The sequence below is a fragment of the Nelumbo nucifera genome, chromosome 1 (assembly GCF_055504915.1).
Source record: "Nelumbo nucifera cultivar China Antique chromosome 1, China Antique-T2T, whole genome shotgun sequence".
NCBI classification, from domain to species: Eukaryota; Viridiplantae; Streptophyta; class Magnoliopsida; order Proteales; family Nelumbonaceae; genus Nelumbo; species Nelumbo nucifera.
This window is the reverse complement of record NC_142649.1, coordinates 217,254,807-217,272,135: the sequence shown is the minus strand read 5'-3', so window position 1 is coordinate 217,272,135 and position 17,329 is coordinate 217,254,807. Positions and strand designations below refer to the sequence as shown.

The following is a 17,329-nucleotide window of genomic DNA, read 5'->3' as shown; positions in this document are numbered from 1 at the left end:
GATTTCCTTCATTGTGTATATGCGAGATGTAATGCAGCTAAAATATAAAATCACTAGAAAGTAGCATCCAGAGGTGATAAAATTTGTGGTGAGATAACACAAATTGAAGTTGGAATGAAGAATATATATTTAAGGTTGAAATCACTACTCCAGTAGATAGTATGTCTTTAAGGTTATGAATACAACAAAAATCCCTCTTATGAATAAGATATGAGGTTTTTATAGCTTCCTCCAAGTAAATGATGCCCTAACACCTAATTTGACCAAAATACCCCAACTTAAAGACCATGATACTAACAACCAACTATAAAAATCCAAATATGATACAAAACTCAAGAAACAATAAAATAAAAAGGAATAACTTGCTTGGCCCCTAGGAATTGGCTGGTAATCTGGGTTACACGGAGCTCCACATTCTCTTGCATTAACCTCCCTTGGTTGAGAACTCAACTCTGCCGAGAAAACCTTCATACATTCAATGTACGTGGCTGGATCTAGTTCTTGCAACTTTTCTTTCGTTATCCAAGTGCTTTTGTTAGCTAGTTTTTCCAACCATTTCACTAAAATTCATTGGTAGGTGTTTCTCTGAGATTGGACCTCCTTCACATCCAAAACATCTTGTACAACTGGTAGCTTTTTTGGGAGTTGTTGAAGCATGGTTTCTGGTGGTTGCATTTCTCCATCAAACTCCTCAAATGGATATAAATCAACAAAACTGTAAATAGGATTCTCATTGGAGCTGATCTTCAAGATTTTACATGACCCAAACTTTCTTGGTTTCAGCTTGTGATAAGTTCTCCTAGGAAACCTTTTCTTAATTACAAAGAACTTCATCACCTTCAAAAAATTTTGAGTCTTCTATGCTGATTTGCAAACGTAGCATAAGCTTCATTACTAGCTTTTATTACAGCCCGGACCTCTTCATGGATGTGTTTGACATGATCAACAAAATTGTAAATAGGATTCTCATTGGAGCTGATCTTCAAGATTTTACATGACCCAAACTTTCTTGGTTTCAGCTTGTGATAAGTTCTCCTAGGAAACCTTTTCTTAATTACAAAGAACTTCATCACCTTCAAAAAATTTTGAGTCTTCTATGCTGATTTGCAAACGTAGCAAAAGCTTCATTACTAGCTTTTATTACAGCCCGGACCTCTTCATGGATGTGCTTGACATGATCAACAAAATCTTCACCTTCCACACTCACCCTTGGTTTAGAAATTAATGGAACAAGGCTTATGACATCTTGTGGTTTATGCCTATAAGCTATTTCAAAAGGTTTCCTTTTGATAGATCTGTTTACTAAATTGTTGTAGGCAAACTTAGCTTGGGGTATGACAGCATTCCAATTCTTTACATGGTCACCAACATGTTGCTAATACTCCTATTTATCACCTCCACTTGCCCATTTGTTTGTGGATGGTATGTATTAGAGTAGGTAGAAGAAGGAAGTCCATGCAAATGCACTACTTTGAAGAATAATTCAGCTAAGTGGGTAGTATTTGCATTCTTTGAGTATTCAGCTAGGGAACCCATGGTGAATTTAGAACTGGCAAAGGTGTATACAACTATGTTTTTTGAGTATATCCCTTTGCTAGTTGTCAAGCACTACATTGTTTCACCACCCATAAAACATCTTTGTGCATCTTAGGCCAAAAATAATGATTAGCCACCATATTTAGAGTTTTGTCCCAGCTAAAATGTCCTCCCAAAACGTCCTCCATGGAGCTCTCTAACAATCTCTTCATGTAGAGATCCCTCTAGATTGCATAACTGCTTACCTTTGAAAACGTACCCATCATGGACAACATACTGTAAATTCCTTAAATATTTGACTGAAAAATGGATCATTACCATATTGGTTTTTCAACTTTTCATAGTCCAAGACTTGTGTACATAATACATTCAACTATAGGCCCATTCAACTAGGTGCATCAACAAACTTATTGGATACTCTCAACTTATGCTTTAGTGAAAATGTGTACTCTTGTAAATAAGATATCCACTTGGCAAGCCGTGGGCCAAGGTTCTTTTGTGAGTTAAAATACCTTGGGCTTAATGATGTGAAAATACAATAAACTTCTTACCAGTCAAATAGTGTCACCAATGTCATAGAGCTCTTACCAAGGCATAAAACTATATATCATAAGTAGAGTACTGGAACTTAGCATCCATTAATTTCTCCCTAAAAAGGATACTATCTTATCCTTTTTGGTTGAGTATTGCACCAATTCCAGCTTGTGAGGCAAATGGGTTGGTTGACTTACTGACTAAGCAAGGGGTGAACAGAAACGTGGAGGCGTGACGCGAGGCGTTCCACTACCTAGAGGCGTGAGGCGTAGTTCAGAACGCAAGAGGCGTAAGCCTCCCGAACACAAGGAGACTTATGCCTCCTTAAGAGGAGCGGGGTTAGGAGGAAGGGAAGGAGGATGAAGAGGAAGGGGGGATCTCATTTTTTTTCTTTATTTTTAATAAAAATCTTTTATATTAAGAAGAATAAAGATGCATAACATTAGTTGAAAGGGGGGGGGGGTCTTGTCGAAGCGGAGGCGTCGCCGGATTAATGGAATGATTTTGTGTGCAAGCCAGTGAGATTTGCCAAAATGGAATCTTTTTAGATTAATGGGCAATCAAGGGTGTTTTTGGTTGAAATTTGGTAGGGTGGGGTTTTTAAGCATTCTTGGTTGAACGTTGGGGTTAGATTGGCCCAATTGGGCCCGAATCAAGCAGATCTGGAGGGTGAGTGATTCGATCAATCTAGAACTTTGAAATAAAATTTTTATGTGATGGAGGGGAAAATGAAGGAATCTTTGGTTGAAATTTGGCAAGGTGGGGGTTTTGAGCATTTTGGACAGATTGGTGGGATCAGACTAGCCCACCTGGGCCTTGATCAAGTAGATCCAAAGGGGAGAATTTTGATTAATCTGGAGCTTTGAAATGGAATCCTGGTGTGATGGAGGGGTAATCAAAGGTATTTTGGGTTGAAATTTTACAAATGAGGGTTTTAGGATGTTCGAAATCTAAAGGTGATGTTTGATTGGTTTAGGGGGTCAAGATCGTTGGAATTTGGGCCAACGAGAGGATCCAAAATGAAATCTTAGTTTGGTAAAGGGGTAAATAGGGAATTTTGGGTTAAAACCTTGTGGGTGGATGTTTTTGATGTGTCTAGGAGTCTAGGGCTAAATGGTATGGTCCGATGGGTTCGGAGGTATTAGGATCAAGGATATTTGGGTCATGGATGTTTTAGGTTGACGTGAGGGCTCGAAAGGGAATCTTGGTGTGATGGAAGGGTAAACGGAGAAATCTTGGGTTGAAATTTCATAGGTAGGTGTTTTAGTATGTTTGGACTTTGACGGAAGGGTAAAAAGAGGAATCTTGGGCAAGGATTAAAGTATCAGTATTAGGAGTGAGCATTATTCGGTTAAAACCGAAATACCGAACCAAAAATTTTGGTTTCGTTTTTTTTCGGTTTTTGGGTAATTCGGTTCGGTTAGTTCGTTTTTTAGGAATTTCAGTTTAAAGTTTCGGTTTTTAGAGTTAGAAATTTGGTTAATCGAAAAAACCAAATTAACTGAAATTCATTATATAATATATATAATATAATGTACAATATATAACATTTAATGTATAATATGCTATATATTTATATATTAATATATTATAATTATAATGAAATTCAATTTTATAATATATATTATAGGTTATAATATATAATATTATATATATTAATTAAATTCGGTTTTTAACCAAAATAACCGAGAATTGAACTGAAAATTTCGGTTTCAGTTATTTTGGTTTTCTTGTAATTTGGTTTCGGTTCGGTTTTCATTTTTTATTTTGGTTTATTCAGTTTGGTTTTTCACCAAATGCTCACCCCTAATCGGTATCGAGTATCGTATCGGACAACTTGGATACGGATATGGATACACTTTGGAAACGCATGGATACAGATGAAAAATATGGATACGCTAGGAAAACACATAAAAATTTCATAATACATTAATAATATTAAATTTAAGGTCAAATAACCATAAATAATGTATAAATACATAGAGAATGTATATTTTAATGGTGTACATGAAAAAATATATTACAATTAATATAATATGATGCATAGATATCATACAATGTTATTGATAATGTATTAATCAAGAGTCCAAAGTGCAAAAACATATTTTCCTATTATATTTTAATTATTATGTCACTTATTTTCGACTTTACTATTTTTACTTTTTTACATTAACAAAGAGGTCAACCAAATATTAAATTCTCTATGTAAATTAAAATATTCGTTAATAGTTTATAAAATGTATAATCTCAACTTAAAATATATCAAATCTATTAAAATTTCTAAGATACATATCATATGAAAATTCATAATTTTTAACTATTGAAATGATTATTCCATTATTATATTTTTATTCCTTTAATTTTCTAATTAAAAATCTTTCTTTTTTTGTATAAATGTAGATTAGTAGATTTGATAGATTCAATTTAAGATTATATACTTGAATATTTTGTAAACAATGTTTTTATTTTCTAAATAATAAATATGATTTTATGTAATGTGAATTAGTATATATATATATATACCATGTGCAAATTTATAAATTTTAAGTACTAAATTTATTACTCTCTTATTAATTTTATATTTTTATAATTTTTTGAGATTCAAATAATATTTTGAAATAAATGTGGATTTGATATATTATTTATTTCTATTATTTTATAAAATACTGATTTTAAGTATTACTTTTTTAATTTTTAGTTGGAGTTAACCATAATATGTATTATTTATTTGAATTGCATTTAACTAATAAAGAAATAAAATCTGTATTCTTTTACTCATAAACGCAAAAGATGGAGTGGCGTAGTGGCTTACAAGCGCGGATGTTAAGCTCTCCCTTAGCTCTTGACGCGAGTTTGAATCCTTGCAACTTTCTTTTTTTGTAGAAGAGTATGCATATGAACATTCACGTCTCGCGGATAACGTATCGTTCTATATCGGTCCTATCACACTGTATCAGCCCGATACACACGATTGGTAGGATACATCTTCAGTTGTAGTGTATCCCATGCCGGACACTAACGATACCGATACGATATGCCCCATATGTTATGTATCATATCTATATTTCAATCATTGATCCTGGGTTGAATTCCAAGAACAATGTCTGCTCCACTAAGTTCTAGTGGATACAGATCAACCATGAACTTCTAGCCCTGGATTCTCAACCAGATGTCTGTACAAATGCTGTCACAGAGATGCAATGTCCCATTTGCAATGTGAACCTTGAATGCTGATGTGGGTTGGATTGGTAATCCCAGTTGTTTTGCTAATACTTCTGTTATGAAATTCAATGTGCTACCACTGTTATTCAAGATTGACTTGTGGCACCCTTTTACCATTCCCGAAACTCTCATGGTCTGTAAAGAGTTAAGCCCAATAAGTGCCTGAAGGGATATCTCTTCAAGATGCTCCTTGGCCCAATATTGGTCTATTGATTCATTCTAATGTATACCACTCTTGATTCCATCTTCATTGTCATCCTGAAGGGTATAGATTTGCTAAGTTTTGCACCTATGACCAGGCCTGAACTGTTCTTTACAGTTTTAGTAGAGATCATTGTCTCTACGGGCTTGCATTTCAGTCCGTGATAATTTCTAAAAAGGGAAAGTTGGACTAGGGATTAAATTCATGGGCCCTGAATGCTACCCTCTTTTCCCGGTTTGGTTCCATCAATTCTTGGGCTGTTGGATCTTGGAAGGTTGGTTAATCTTCGCTATTGTACCTAGGGTCTGCCGGTCCTCTTTACACGATTCAATTTTTCCTCTTGAGTCATGACTATGGATGGTTGTAGTGTCTTTGCTTCTGATTGGATATCTTCCTTGAGTCCTTTTACAAAAGCTTCGACTAGCACACAATCTGGCCAACCAATTCGGATGGCTAAACGCTCAAACTCCGTCTGGTAGACGCGGACGCTCCCAATTTGCCTTAGTTTTGCAAGATTCTCGTTGAAGTCTTCATAACCAAACACACAAACTCTAGCCAACCATGTACTCGGATGGCTAAATGCTCAAACTCCATCTAGTAGTTGCAGACGCTCCTAGTTTGCCTTAGTTTTGCAAGATTCTTGTTGAGTTCTTCATAACCAAACTCCCCAAATTGAATGCACAACACAACCATGAAATCCATCCACGACAATCTGGGGTGTCCTCGTCAAAACCATTGATACCAAAGAATCACTTCATCTTCTCAATGAATTGGTTTCAAAGCTACATGATCTTGGCCAGGGGTTTCGTTGTATTGAAAGAACTTCTCGGCCCTATACATCTATGGAATTAGATCTCCATCAGGAAAGATGGGGAATGCAAGTTTAGGGCTCCTCTCTGGCTAGGGGTTGCTTCGTTGATTACTTCTTTGGGTCCCCCTTCATCTTGATCAATCCCTCTACTGCCATCGCCCCCAGGGCAGATAACATATCCTTCATTTCCCGTATGCTGTTGAAGATGCGATGGATTTCTACTTCGACTTTGTCAACTTTGGCTTCCATTGATGTTGCTCTTTCGAACCACCTTCTGAAAGAGAATGAGAAGATGGACGAAAGAAGAGGGAGGAGAGAGAGAGAGAGATAGAGAGCGAATGAGCGAGAGTTGTCTGAGTAAATCTGTCCGGCTCTTCTTCTTGCTCTGTTTGTATTTATACAAAGGTAATCTGTTACATTCTTGATGGTTACATCTCATTTTCTTGCTACATTCTGTTATTCAACTTGGTTGTTTGTTGTATCTGAGAGTTCTTGTGGACCTCTTCTTTTGTAAGCCTTTAGTATTGGCTGGCTACTCCCATACATGGGCGTAAGTTCGGAACAACTGCATGTTCTAACAATCAAAGTCCAAACTAGTTAGGGGTGACATTTATAGACCCAAAGAGTAGACATATTCATAGTTCACTGTTTTTAATATAAAATGTGGATGTCAATCCTTAAATCGTTGTTGAATCTATTTAGATGTTTATCATGCTTGACAATAGCAAAGATTTGCTTTTCTCATATTAATTTCATTATCTTTGATCCATATAGAAGTTTCATATAGCTTTTCCCATACAACTAAGTTATCTTTCTTTTACTATTTTTTCAGGGTTATTCATCATTGGCTATTGCCTTGGTCCTACCAGAATCAGGTTATTTGGTTGCATGTGAAAGAGATGAAAAATCTCTTGAGGTTGCAAAAAGGTACTACAAGCGAGCTGGTGTTTCTCACAAGGTGATTTGCTGAAGTTGTATATAAACACTAGTTTTAGTATTTTAAAATGCTTGTTATTCTGGATTGTTCAATAGTTGTCTTGTTTTTATTTTTGGTAAGATAGGTTATCTTGGTTCTTAGTTCTCTTTCCTTTGATTGCTACTTAGCCTTTTCCTGAATATAAATGAAACATTTGGTCATAATAACCATGTAGGTCTTCAAATCTTTTGAACATATTCATGACTGTCATTGCTATCATTCTTTGAGCCTCATTTGAACCTTTTGAATTGGCTACACAGTATGTAGGTAGAGTTTTGCACTTTTTCGTACTGAATCATCAAATTTGTGTTAACCATCTTTTATTTGTAACACTTGTGCAATCGTATGTCTAATAGTATTGTTACAATAGATTAAAGCCAATTTAATTTTCAAATTGGAAACTGGTTTAGGTGGATGTGAAACATGCCCTAGCAGCTGATAGTTTAAAATCCATGATTTTGAATGGAGAAGCTTGCAGGTATGTCCCATATTGTTTAAACCTATTAAGTAATGTATCTACTTTTTAAAATCATCATAATTGATGCTCTATATTATTGGTGGTTTTTCCCATTATCCTAATGCTCTTAGGATCCATTTGGTTTGCAGGAATAGGGGTCTGGAATCGGAATTGAAATGGGTTATTCCCATTCCAACTGTTTGGTTGGGCGGAATCGGAATCTCATTCCCATTCATGCTGGAATGGCATTCCCCCATTTGAGGGAATGGCCATTCCCTGCCCCTCCCTTGGGAATGAAATCCCATTCATGCTGATTTTAATTCCCATTCCCATTCCTGTCTGAACCAAACAAACTATGGGAATGGACCATTCAATTCCGATTCTGGAGGATTTCGATTCCGATTCCGATTCCGATTCTGACTACGAACCAAACGGACCCTTAGATCCTTTTGTCAGATGTATTCATAAATGATACCAAATGTACAAACAAATGTGAGTCCTTATTATTTTTGAGCAAAAGGAGAAGAAAGAACAAGGAACACATGCTTAGGTTCTATTTGTTAGAAGGGTTAAGATCCATCATATGGATGGCTAAACCATGCTAGATGGTTGGGCGAATTTCAAAAATTTTCCTAACCCATCCCAGGAACTGATTTCCTGGTGATTTTGAAAACTAAATTTTCTATATCGATCTTGCCCTGAATCGGACTAGATTTGAAAGCAAACTTTACCTGATTCGGAGACCACAAATCACAGCTCCCAAGGTGAAATTCACGCTCAATAACAGTCCCAAAATTGGCCTCCAACTGAAGATGGTGTAGTATAACGGAAAAATCGATTCAACAACACTTATTCCAGCAACTCTACTATCCAACTTGTTTGGATCGAGTGAGATGTGTGAGCTTGAATTTCTTGAATGTTTTCTCTTGAAAAAACATAGAATAAAACTGATAAAATCAGTTCTTGAAAGCCTAGGTCGAATTAGGGTTTCTTGAGAGACAAGACAGAAGAGAAGAGAACAAGAAGTAGAGAGAGTCCAAGACTGGTTTGCCCACTTCTCTCTTTATCTCTTTATGGAGAAAACTCCTAATCTGATTAGGAGATGATCCAAATATGATTTCGATAAGAACTTTTCTTTTCTTAATTGATAAGCATTATCCTCTTAAAAGGATAAGTGCTCTATACCCAGATCCATACCCAGTTTCGACCCAAATCAAGTTGTCATGTGACCACTTAGATAATTATATTAGTAATGGGCCTTAGGTCCATTTCTCTTGAAGGTTCACACCCCTAAGTGTTGCATGGCCACTTTGGGCCTGATATTGTATAGCGTGGGACCCCACAAAGTTCTCACACAAGTCCATGAGGGTTCGGCCCCACCTCTGAATGAGATTAGGCTGAATTCACTACTTAGGGCAGTGAACCACTCAGCCAATCAACATGGGCTCAATTTGGGCCCAACATTTACACCTAAATGATCATTGGATTCGGCCATCCTATGAAGACCTGAGGATAATGGACTTATGTGAGATAAAACCCATCAGGTAATCAGCCCTGTAATGGTCTCTTACACTTAAGCTCTCGGCCCATAATCATCAGAACACTGCTTGACAAGGAAGGACCTCTCCCCTGGCTGTAAGGTGTAGTGTCACACTCTTTGCTCAGATGGATCTCGGGATTAAAACCTTTTGCAGACCTTTTTCATAGAATAATAATATAATATATAAATATATTTTGCAAAACCAGATTTCAAAAACAAATGAAATCCATTGCCGATAGTTTAGGTTTCCCTTAGAGAGTGTAAACCTTGATATTCATTTTGTCCGACAAAGGGGTCGATCCTATCACTACGATCACCCACTCAAGTAATTTCCTAAATTGCCCCAACATGCCTAGATATTTTGACCTATGATGGATATCACTGGTTGGCACATCAAAGGCAGCCTGGTCCACTACTTAGTGCAATATCATAATAAAGTCCGGGGTTATATGTAACTTTGTAGTTTTGCCCATCTATCTCCAAGGTCCAGGGCATAACTAGAAATTGGTCCGGGTTCAGTGTTTTTTATAAACACCCACTGGCTGTGCTTGGGGTCTAACCTTAGGTTTTAAAATGGAAGAAACTACAAGGTTGCCTCTCATTAGACAGGTAGTACTTGAAAGATTTAAATACATAATGGCCCATGCCCGTTTAGCCCAATATGAAACAAAGAGAAACACAAGAGCAATACAAGTTACAACCCAGCCCATATCTAATTAATTCTCACAACACTCCCCCTCTAGTTGAGCATAGATATTTGTCCTCAACTTTCCTAATAATTCATGAAATCTTGTGTTTGGTAATACTTTGGTAAAATCATGCTAATTGTTTTCTAGAGGTCAAGTGGGAAATTCATTAGTCTCTTGAGGTGATCATTTTTCGAACAAAATGTCTATCAATTTCAATGTGTTTTCCTCTATCATGCTGGACAGGATTGTTTGCTATGTTGATGGCAGCTTGGTTATGACGGTATAGCCTTAAAGGGCAATCAATCTGGATTTCCATCTCCCTTAGCAAAATCCTAATCCATAGAAGTTCAGCTAAACCATGAGCCATTGCCCTATACTCAGCTCTAGCACTGGACCTAGCCACAACAATTTTTTATTTGTGGATCTTCTATCCCCAACAAGCCCTGTCCAATCAGCATCTAGAAAATCTTCAAGTTCTAGTTTATCATGCTTCTTGAACTATAAACCCATTCTTGGGCACAGCTTGAGGTATTTTAGAATTTGTTTAACAACTCTCATTTGGGAATTTCTTGGCACTTGGCTACATGGATAAATTGGTTTTCAATATGCATTGCATAAACTATATTAGGCTTGGTAAGTGACAAATAGTGAAGTTTACCAATCAGGCATTGATACCTTTCTTTAATAGTGTACAATTCATTATTACCTTTTTGCAACTAATGGTTCTTTTCAATTAGAGTATCAACATCTCTACTCCCAATTTTCTTGTTTCCTTTACTAAATCCAAGGCATATTTTCGTTGGCATTTGTCTATCCCTTCACTAGACCTTAACCTCTATAGTCTATCCCAAGAAAATATCTTATAAGACCTAAGTCCTTAATTCGAAATTTTGATGCCAAGAAGTATTTCAATTTTTGAATCTCTTTTGTATCATTTCCAGTGATCATCATATCATCAACATACACAATCGTGCAGATAATTTGTCATTCACCTTCTTATGGAATAGTGTGATCAGCATTGTTTTGCTTATTTCTCACATTCTTCATGGCTTTACACAGTCTCTCAAGCCATGTTCTTGGAGATTGCTTCAAGCCATACAATACTCTCTTCACTCTACACACTTTACTTTTCATTTCATATCTTGGAGGAGAATCCATATAAACTTCTCTTGAAGGCCTTCATTTAAGGATGCATTCTTGACATCTAGTTGATGCAATTCCTAAGAGAAATTTGCATCCGAGGAAAGAAGAACCCGTATAGTGTTTAGCTTTGCAATAAGAGCAAATCTCTTTATAGTCAATGCCCTCCCTCTATGCAAACCCCTTAGCAACTAGCCTTGTCTTATATCTCTCCATAGACCCATCTGCCCTGTGCTTCATTGTACACACCCATTTGCAACCCCATAGTTTTCTTCCCTTTTGGTAGATCCACTAATTTCCATGTGCCAACCTTTAATAGTGTTTTCATTTCTTCATTCATTACTTCTCTTCGCTTGGGATCAAGAATAGCTTCTAAATACATAAAGGAGTGGTGATAAAGAACAATGTAGACATAAAGGAATAGTAGGTAGGAGAGAGGTGGGAGTACAAAACAAACATAGATATTAGGTGCAAAGTACATGAATGAACCTATTTACGTAAAGTAATAGGTAAATCCAAATTAGAGTGTGAGATGATACCTTGGTCAGGTTGAATGACACCAAATTAGTCATAGCCTTTAGTTGGAGGATCTCCTTCAAAAGGGTAATAAAATTCTCTCTTTCTTTCTTCTATACACACTCATCTCAATCTCATTTGTCCATCCATCTTGTATAACAGGATGAATGGTGAGAGGAGTCGCATCATGACAAGGTGGAATAAAAGAAGGTGGAGATGAATAACCTAGATGATAAGGTTGAGGCATAAAAGGATTTACCTCAAACAAGGTCTCTTTCACCCTATTAGTCTCCCCCTGAAGAGAATTACAAAGAGGTTCAAAGAAAAGCTAAGATTCAAAAAAGGTGACATCTTTAATGACAAACTTCCTTCCACTATGACGATCATGACACTAATAACCTTTTGAGTAGGAAAATAGCCAAGAAAAACTCTTTTTTTTCAAAAAGGGTAAGGTATTTTTTATTCAAAAAGGAAGGAAAAGGAGTATATAAGAGGTATACAAAAGCAACAACCACCGCAAATCCCAAAAGGAGCCACTAACAGCCCGAGCATAATGCTCAAGAGCCAAAAACAACATGGCACAAGACACAAGTGAGGAAACCTGAAACCCAATCCTTGAACAAACCTAAAAGCCAAAGGTCTAGAAAAACACCCCCAAAAATAAAAAAGAACAGGTCCGCAAGTTAACAGGCCAAGCTGTTTCTTCCACTGTCTCTTCGACCCCTTCCCTTGTGTTAGAATACACGAATCATGGGTATTTTGGTCATTTTGGTTTATCTGTTTGAGAGTGAAAGGTCTATTTTATTGAAGTTTAAGTTGTGTCCCATCTTTCATGAGGGACAATATGGTCTTTCTTGTAACTCTATTATTTGAAATAAATACAAGTGGGTCGACTAGGAGGGACTGATTTTTCTTCTTCCTAATCTGGTCGAACCCTTCTTCTCTTCTTCTTCTTCTTCTTCTTCTTCTTCTTCTTCTTCTTCGTCTTCTTCTTCTTCTTCTTCTTCTTCTTCTTCTTCTTTCTTTTCTTCTTCTCTACTTTAACCTAGAATCGAATAGGGTTTTCTTACATGGTATCAGAGCGGTAAAACCTTGTTCTTCTTTCATTCTTCCTTGCTGCTGTCTTCTTCCTGGGTTCGCCGCCAACCATTTCAGGTTTCCTCAATTTTCTGCTAGCCTGAGTGGAAGCTTGACAAGGGGCCAAAAAGGAGTTGTCGTTTTGTGGTTCTGGAGGTGAGAATGCCTCCAGTTACTGTGGTGGTGGTCGTTGAAGTTGTGTACTAGACGCCCTCTATTCAGTGATACGAAGAGGGCTGTTTGTGGACAGGTATGAACAGTGCTGTTTTTTGCGCAAATAGTGGACTGTGAATGCTGTGTTTTGGTTCAAAATTTTTTGTTGTGGAGGTTTGGAGTGACTAGTATGCATATCAGTCTTGTTCTTCTCTATTTTACCTCATATGTGTGCTGAAAGTAGGGTTTTTCGACTGCTGAAGTTCACGACAACAGTGGTGTGGTGGTAGTTGTATTGTGTTGAATGGTGTATTGATGATTCTGAATATTTAAAAGTGAACCTTTGGATCTGGTGTGTGAACAGTTCTGCAGTGTGCAGTACAAGTGTTTGATTTAATGACCGAGTGACTTCAACCCTTGTATTTTGGTGGGTGAATGGTTCTGTAGTGTGCAACACAGGTGTTTGATGGAATGACTGAGTGATTTCAGCTTTAGTATTTGATGTGTCATGTGTATTTGAAGAAGTTGGTGGTGCCGTAAGTAAGATAAGTTTTGTGGAAGTGTGTGAGGTTGTGTTGTATATTTGAAGGTGAATTAGTTAAGATGGCATCGATTGGAGATGAGAATGTCAACAAAACAGGCATCATGCTTTCTCCAAACTAAGTGTTCAAATGACATCTATTAAGCTGAATGGTGAGAATTATGTGCCGTGGGCAAAATTTGTGGAAGTGTTCTTAAAGGTCAAGAGAAAGGTAAAACATGTGAGAGAGGGGAAACCTTCCTCTGATTCTCTGGGGTTCAGTGACTGGGAACAGGAAGATGCACAAATAATGACATGGTTATGGAACAACATGGAACCAAAAATTATTGTGAACTTTATGTTCCTAGATACAACTAAAGAAATCTGGGATCATGCTAAGAAGCTATACTCCGGACAAGACAATACAACTAGGGTGTATCAGTTGTACCAAGAATACTTTAATCTGAAGCAAGGCAGTCAAAGCTTGGAGGAATACTATGCAAGTCTGAGGAATATCCGGAATGAGCTCAATGTGTATCATCCTCTGACATCGAATGTTCAGATTCAACAACAGCAGCGTGAACAACTTGATGTGACAAGGTTTCTGGTGGGTTTGAAGGCTGAGTATGAGCCTGTTCGAGCACAAATATTGGGGGGGAGGGGGGTTTGCTCTTCCCTCACTTGAATAAGTTTTTGCCTGTCTTAAGAGGACATCTATTGAGTCTGTAGAGCATTCCTCTCTCTTGGACAGATCTGGTTTTGTGGTGATTTAATGGAGTGGCCATGGAAATAGAGGTGGTGGTGGTATTAGTGGACTTTCAGGCAACCGTGGTGGTGGCCGGAGTGGAGGTCGAGACTCAGGGGGAGGTCGTGGTAAAGGAAGAAGTAATGCCCCTAGGAAGTGTACACACTGTGGTTTAGAGGGGCACACAGTTAATTTCTGCTATGATTTACGTGGTCCACCCAACACTTGGGCTAACCATACTATGACTAAGGGTAGTGGTACAATTACTGAAAGCCAACAAACTGACCCGATTCCCTCCACATCTATTGGTGCTTCTGGGAAAGAGATGGTGAGTGTACCCCGTGCAGTATATGAGCAGTTCCTTCAGACATCTCAGCAGAACATCGCTACCCTTGACCATTCAGGTATGGCTTGCTTAGCTTCCAAGCCCCCACACTGGATCATCGACTCCGGAGCCTCGAATCATATGTTTGGGACTCCTAATGTATTTTCTTCCCTTTCTCGGTCCTCCACATCTCAAATAGTTACACTTGCTAATGGTTCTACATCTCCCATCTGTGGTGTTGGTGATGTTGATCTCTCCTCCTCTTTATCATCTGTTTTATATGTTCCCAAGTTCCCCTTTAACCTTATGTCTGTTAGTAGATTAACCAAGTTTCTTAATTGTTCTGTAACCTTTTATCCCTCTTCTTGTGTGTTTTAGGATCTCAAGACGGGGATGCAGATTGGTGGAGGGCATGAGGCAGGTGGATTGTATTACCTTGATGGTGGTGGCCCTCCAGTAGCTTTTTAGTCGTCTCTTAATCTTCTTCAATGGCATTGCAGACTTGGTCATCCTTCTCTCAAGGCTCTGAAGTTGCTGGTCCCTTCCTTGAGTCATCTTTCATCTTTGGATTGTGAGTCATGTGAACTGGGGAAACATCATAGAGTCTCTTTTAGTCCAAGAGTTAATAGTCGTGTCTCCAGTCCTTTTTCGTTAGTTATGATGTCTGGGGTCCAATCAAAGTGGTGTCATACAATGGCTATAAGTATTTTGTAATTTTTGTTGATGACTTTTCAAGGATGACATGTATTTATCTTATGAAAGATTGCAGTGAATTGTTTTCTATTTTTCAAAAATTTTATGCTGAAATACGTACACAATTTGGTGTTCATATTAAAGATTAGTGTGAACTTCATGTTCCTAGATACAACTAAAGAGATCTGGGATCATACTAAAAAGTTGTACTCTGGACAAGACAACACAACTAGGGTATATCAGTTATACCAAGAGTACTTCAATTTGAAGCAAGGAAGTCAAAGCTTAGAAGAGTATTATGCAAGTTTGAGAAAAATCCGCAATGAGCTAAATGTGTATCACCCTCTCACATCAGCTGTCCAGATCCAACAACAGCAACGTGAATAACTTGATGTGACTAGGTTTCTTGTGGGCTTGAAGGCTGAGTATGAGCCTGTCAGAGCACAGATATTGGGGGGATCAGCTCTCCCCTCACTTGAAGAAGTTTTTGCCTGTCTTAAGAGGACATCCATTGAGCCAGTGGAACATTCTTCCTTCTCTGATAGATCTGGTTTGGTAGTGACTAAAGGGAGTAGTCGTGGAAGTAGAAGTGGTGGTGGCAGTAGTGGCCCTCCAAGCAACCGTGGTGGACACATGTTTAACCGGGCCAGTGGCTGGACTAGAGGCCGTGGAAAAGGAAGGGGTAATGCTCAGAGAAAATGTACACATTGTGGCTTAGAGGGGCACACAGTTAATTTCTGCTATGATTTGCGTAGTCCACCTAACACTTGGGCTAACCATGTTACATCTAAGAATAGTAGCACAATTACTGAAAGCCAGCAAACTGCACCAACCCCCTCCACACCCACTTGTGCTTCCGGGCAGGAAATGGTGAGTGTACCACGGGCAATATATGAGCAGTTCCTTCAAACATCTCAGCAGAATACAACTACACTTGTCCATTCAGGTATGACTTGTTTAGTTTCCAAAGCCTCACCCTGGATCATTGATTATGGCGCCTCGGACCATATGTCTGGAACTTCTGGTGTATTTTCTTCCCTTTCTCGCACCTCCACATCTCAGACAGTTACACTTGCTAATGGTTCTACATCTCCTATTTGTAGTGTTGGTGATGTTGATCTCTCCTCATTGTCTTTATCATCTGTTTTATATGTTCCTAAGTTCCCTTTTAACCTTATGTCTGTTAGTAGATTAACCAAGTCCCTTAATTGTTCTGTAACCTTCTATCCTTATTCTTGTGTGTTTCAGGATCTCAAGACGGGGACGAAGATTGGTGGAGGGCATGAAGCCGGTGGTTTGTATTACCTTGATGGTGGTGGCCCTTCGGTGGCTTTTCAGTCGTCTCTTACTCCTCTCCAATGGCACTGCAGACTTGGTCATCCCTCTCTCAAGGCTTTGAAGCTGATAGTTCCTTCCTTGAGTCATCTTTCATCATTAGATTGTGAGTCATGTCAGTTGGGGAAACATCATTGAATCTCATTTATTCCAAGAATTGATAGTCGTGTCTCAAGTCCTTTTGCTTTAGTTCATTCTGATGTATGGGGTCCAGTTAAAGTTGTGTCATACAATGGGTATAAGTATTTTGTAATCTTTGTTGATGACTTTTCAAGGATGACATGGATCTATCTTATGAAAGACCGTAGTGAATTGTTCTCTATTTTTCAGAAATTTCATGCTGAAATACGCACTCAGTTTGGTGTTAATATGAAAATACTTCGCTCCGATAATGCCAAAGAATACATCTCATCATTTCAGCAATACCTAGAACATCTTGGAATAATTCATCAAACTTCTTTTGCCTACACCCCACAACAAAACGGTGTAGCTGAACGGAAAAATAGACATCTTCTTGAAACTGCTCGGTCCTTGATGATCAATATTCATGTTCCAAAGCACTTTTGGAGTGATGCTGTTCTTACATCCCGTTTTTTGATAAATCGGTTGCCCATGTCAATCCTTGGAAGTCAATCCCCTTTCTCCGTGTTGTTCCCCACTTTGTCTTCCTTTCCTCTCACCCCAAGAGTCTTTGGTTGTGTTTGTTTTGTTCAGCATTTGGGGCCTAGAGTAGACAAGCTAGATGCTCGTGGTACGAAGTGTATTTTTCTTGGCTACTCAAGGACTCAGAATGGGTAGAAGTGTTATAACCCTAAGTTTCATAAATCGTTTGTGTGCCCGGATGTCACCTTCTTTGAA

The 17,329-nt window shown here is 38.1% G+C and overlaps 1 protein-coding gene across 20 annotated transcripts in view; it reads left to right on the top strand.

Moving 5' to 3' along the window:
• The window catches only part of LOC104585791 (putative caffeoyl-CoA O-methyltransferase At4g26220), a 91,129-nt gene that overhangs the window by 33,775 nt on the left and 40,025 nt on the right, over positions 1–17,329 (top strand). For 19 of the 20 annotated variants that reach the window (XR_016081120.1, XR_016081113.1, XR_016081124.1 and 16 more), the window contains exons 4-5: positions 7,138–7,263; positions 7,692–7,759. Coding sequence is in view for 8 of the 20 variants with exons in the window: in XM_010242790.3 (XP_010241092.1) it covers positions 7,138–7,263; positions 7,692–7,759 (194 nt within the window). In the remaining 12 variants the exon portion in view is untranslated. The remainder of the gene's footprint in view (positions 1–7,137; positions 7,264–7,691; positions 7,760–17,329) is intronic. The other variant, XM_088896225.1, reaches the window with a different exon arrangement.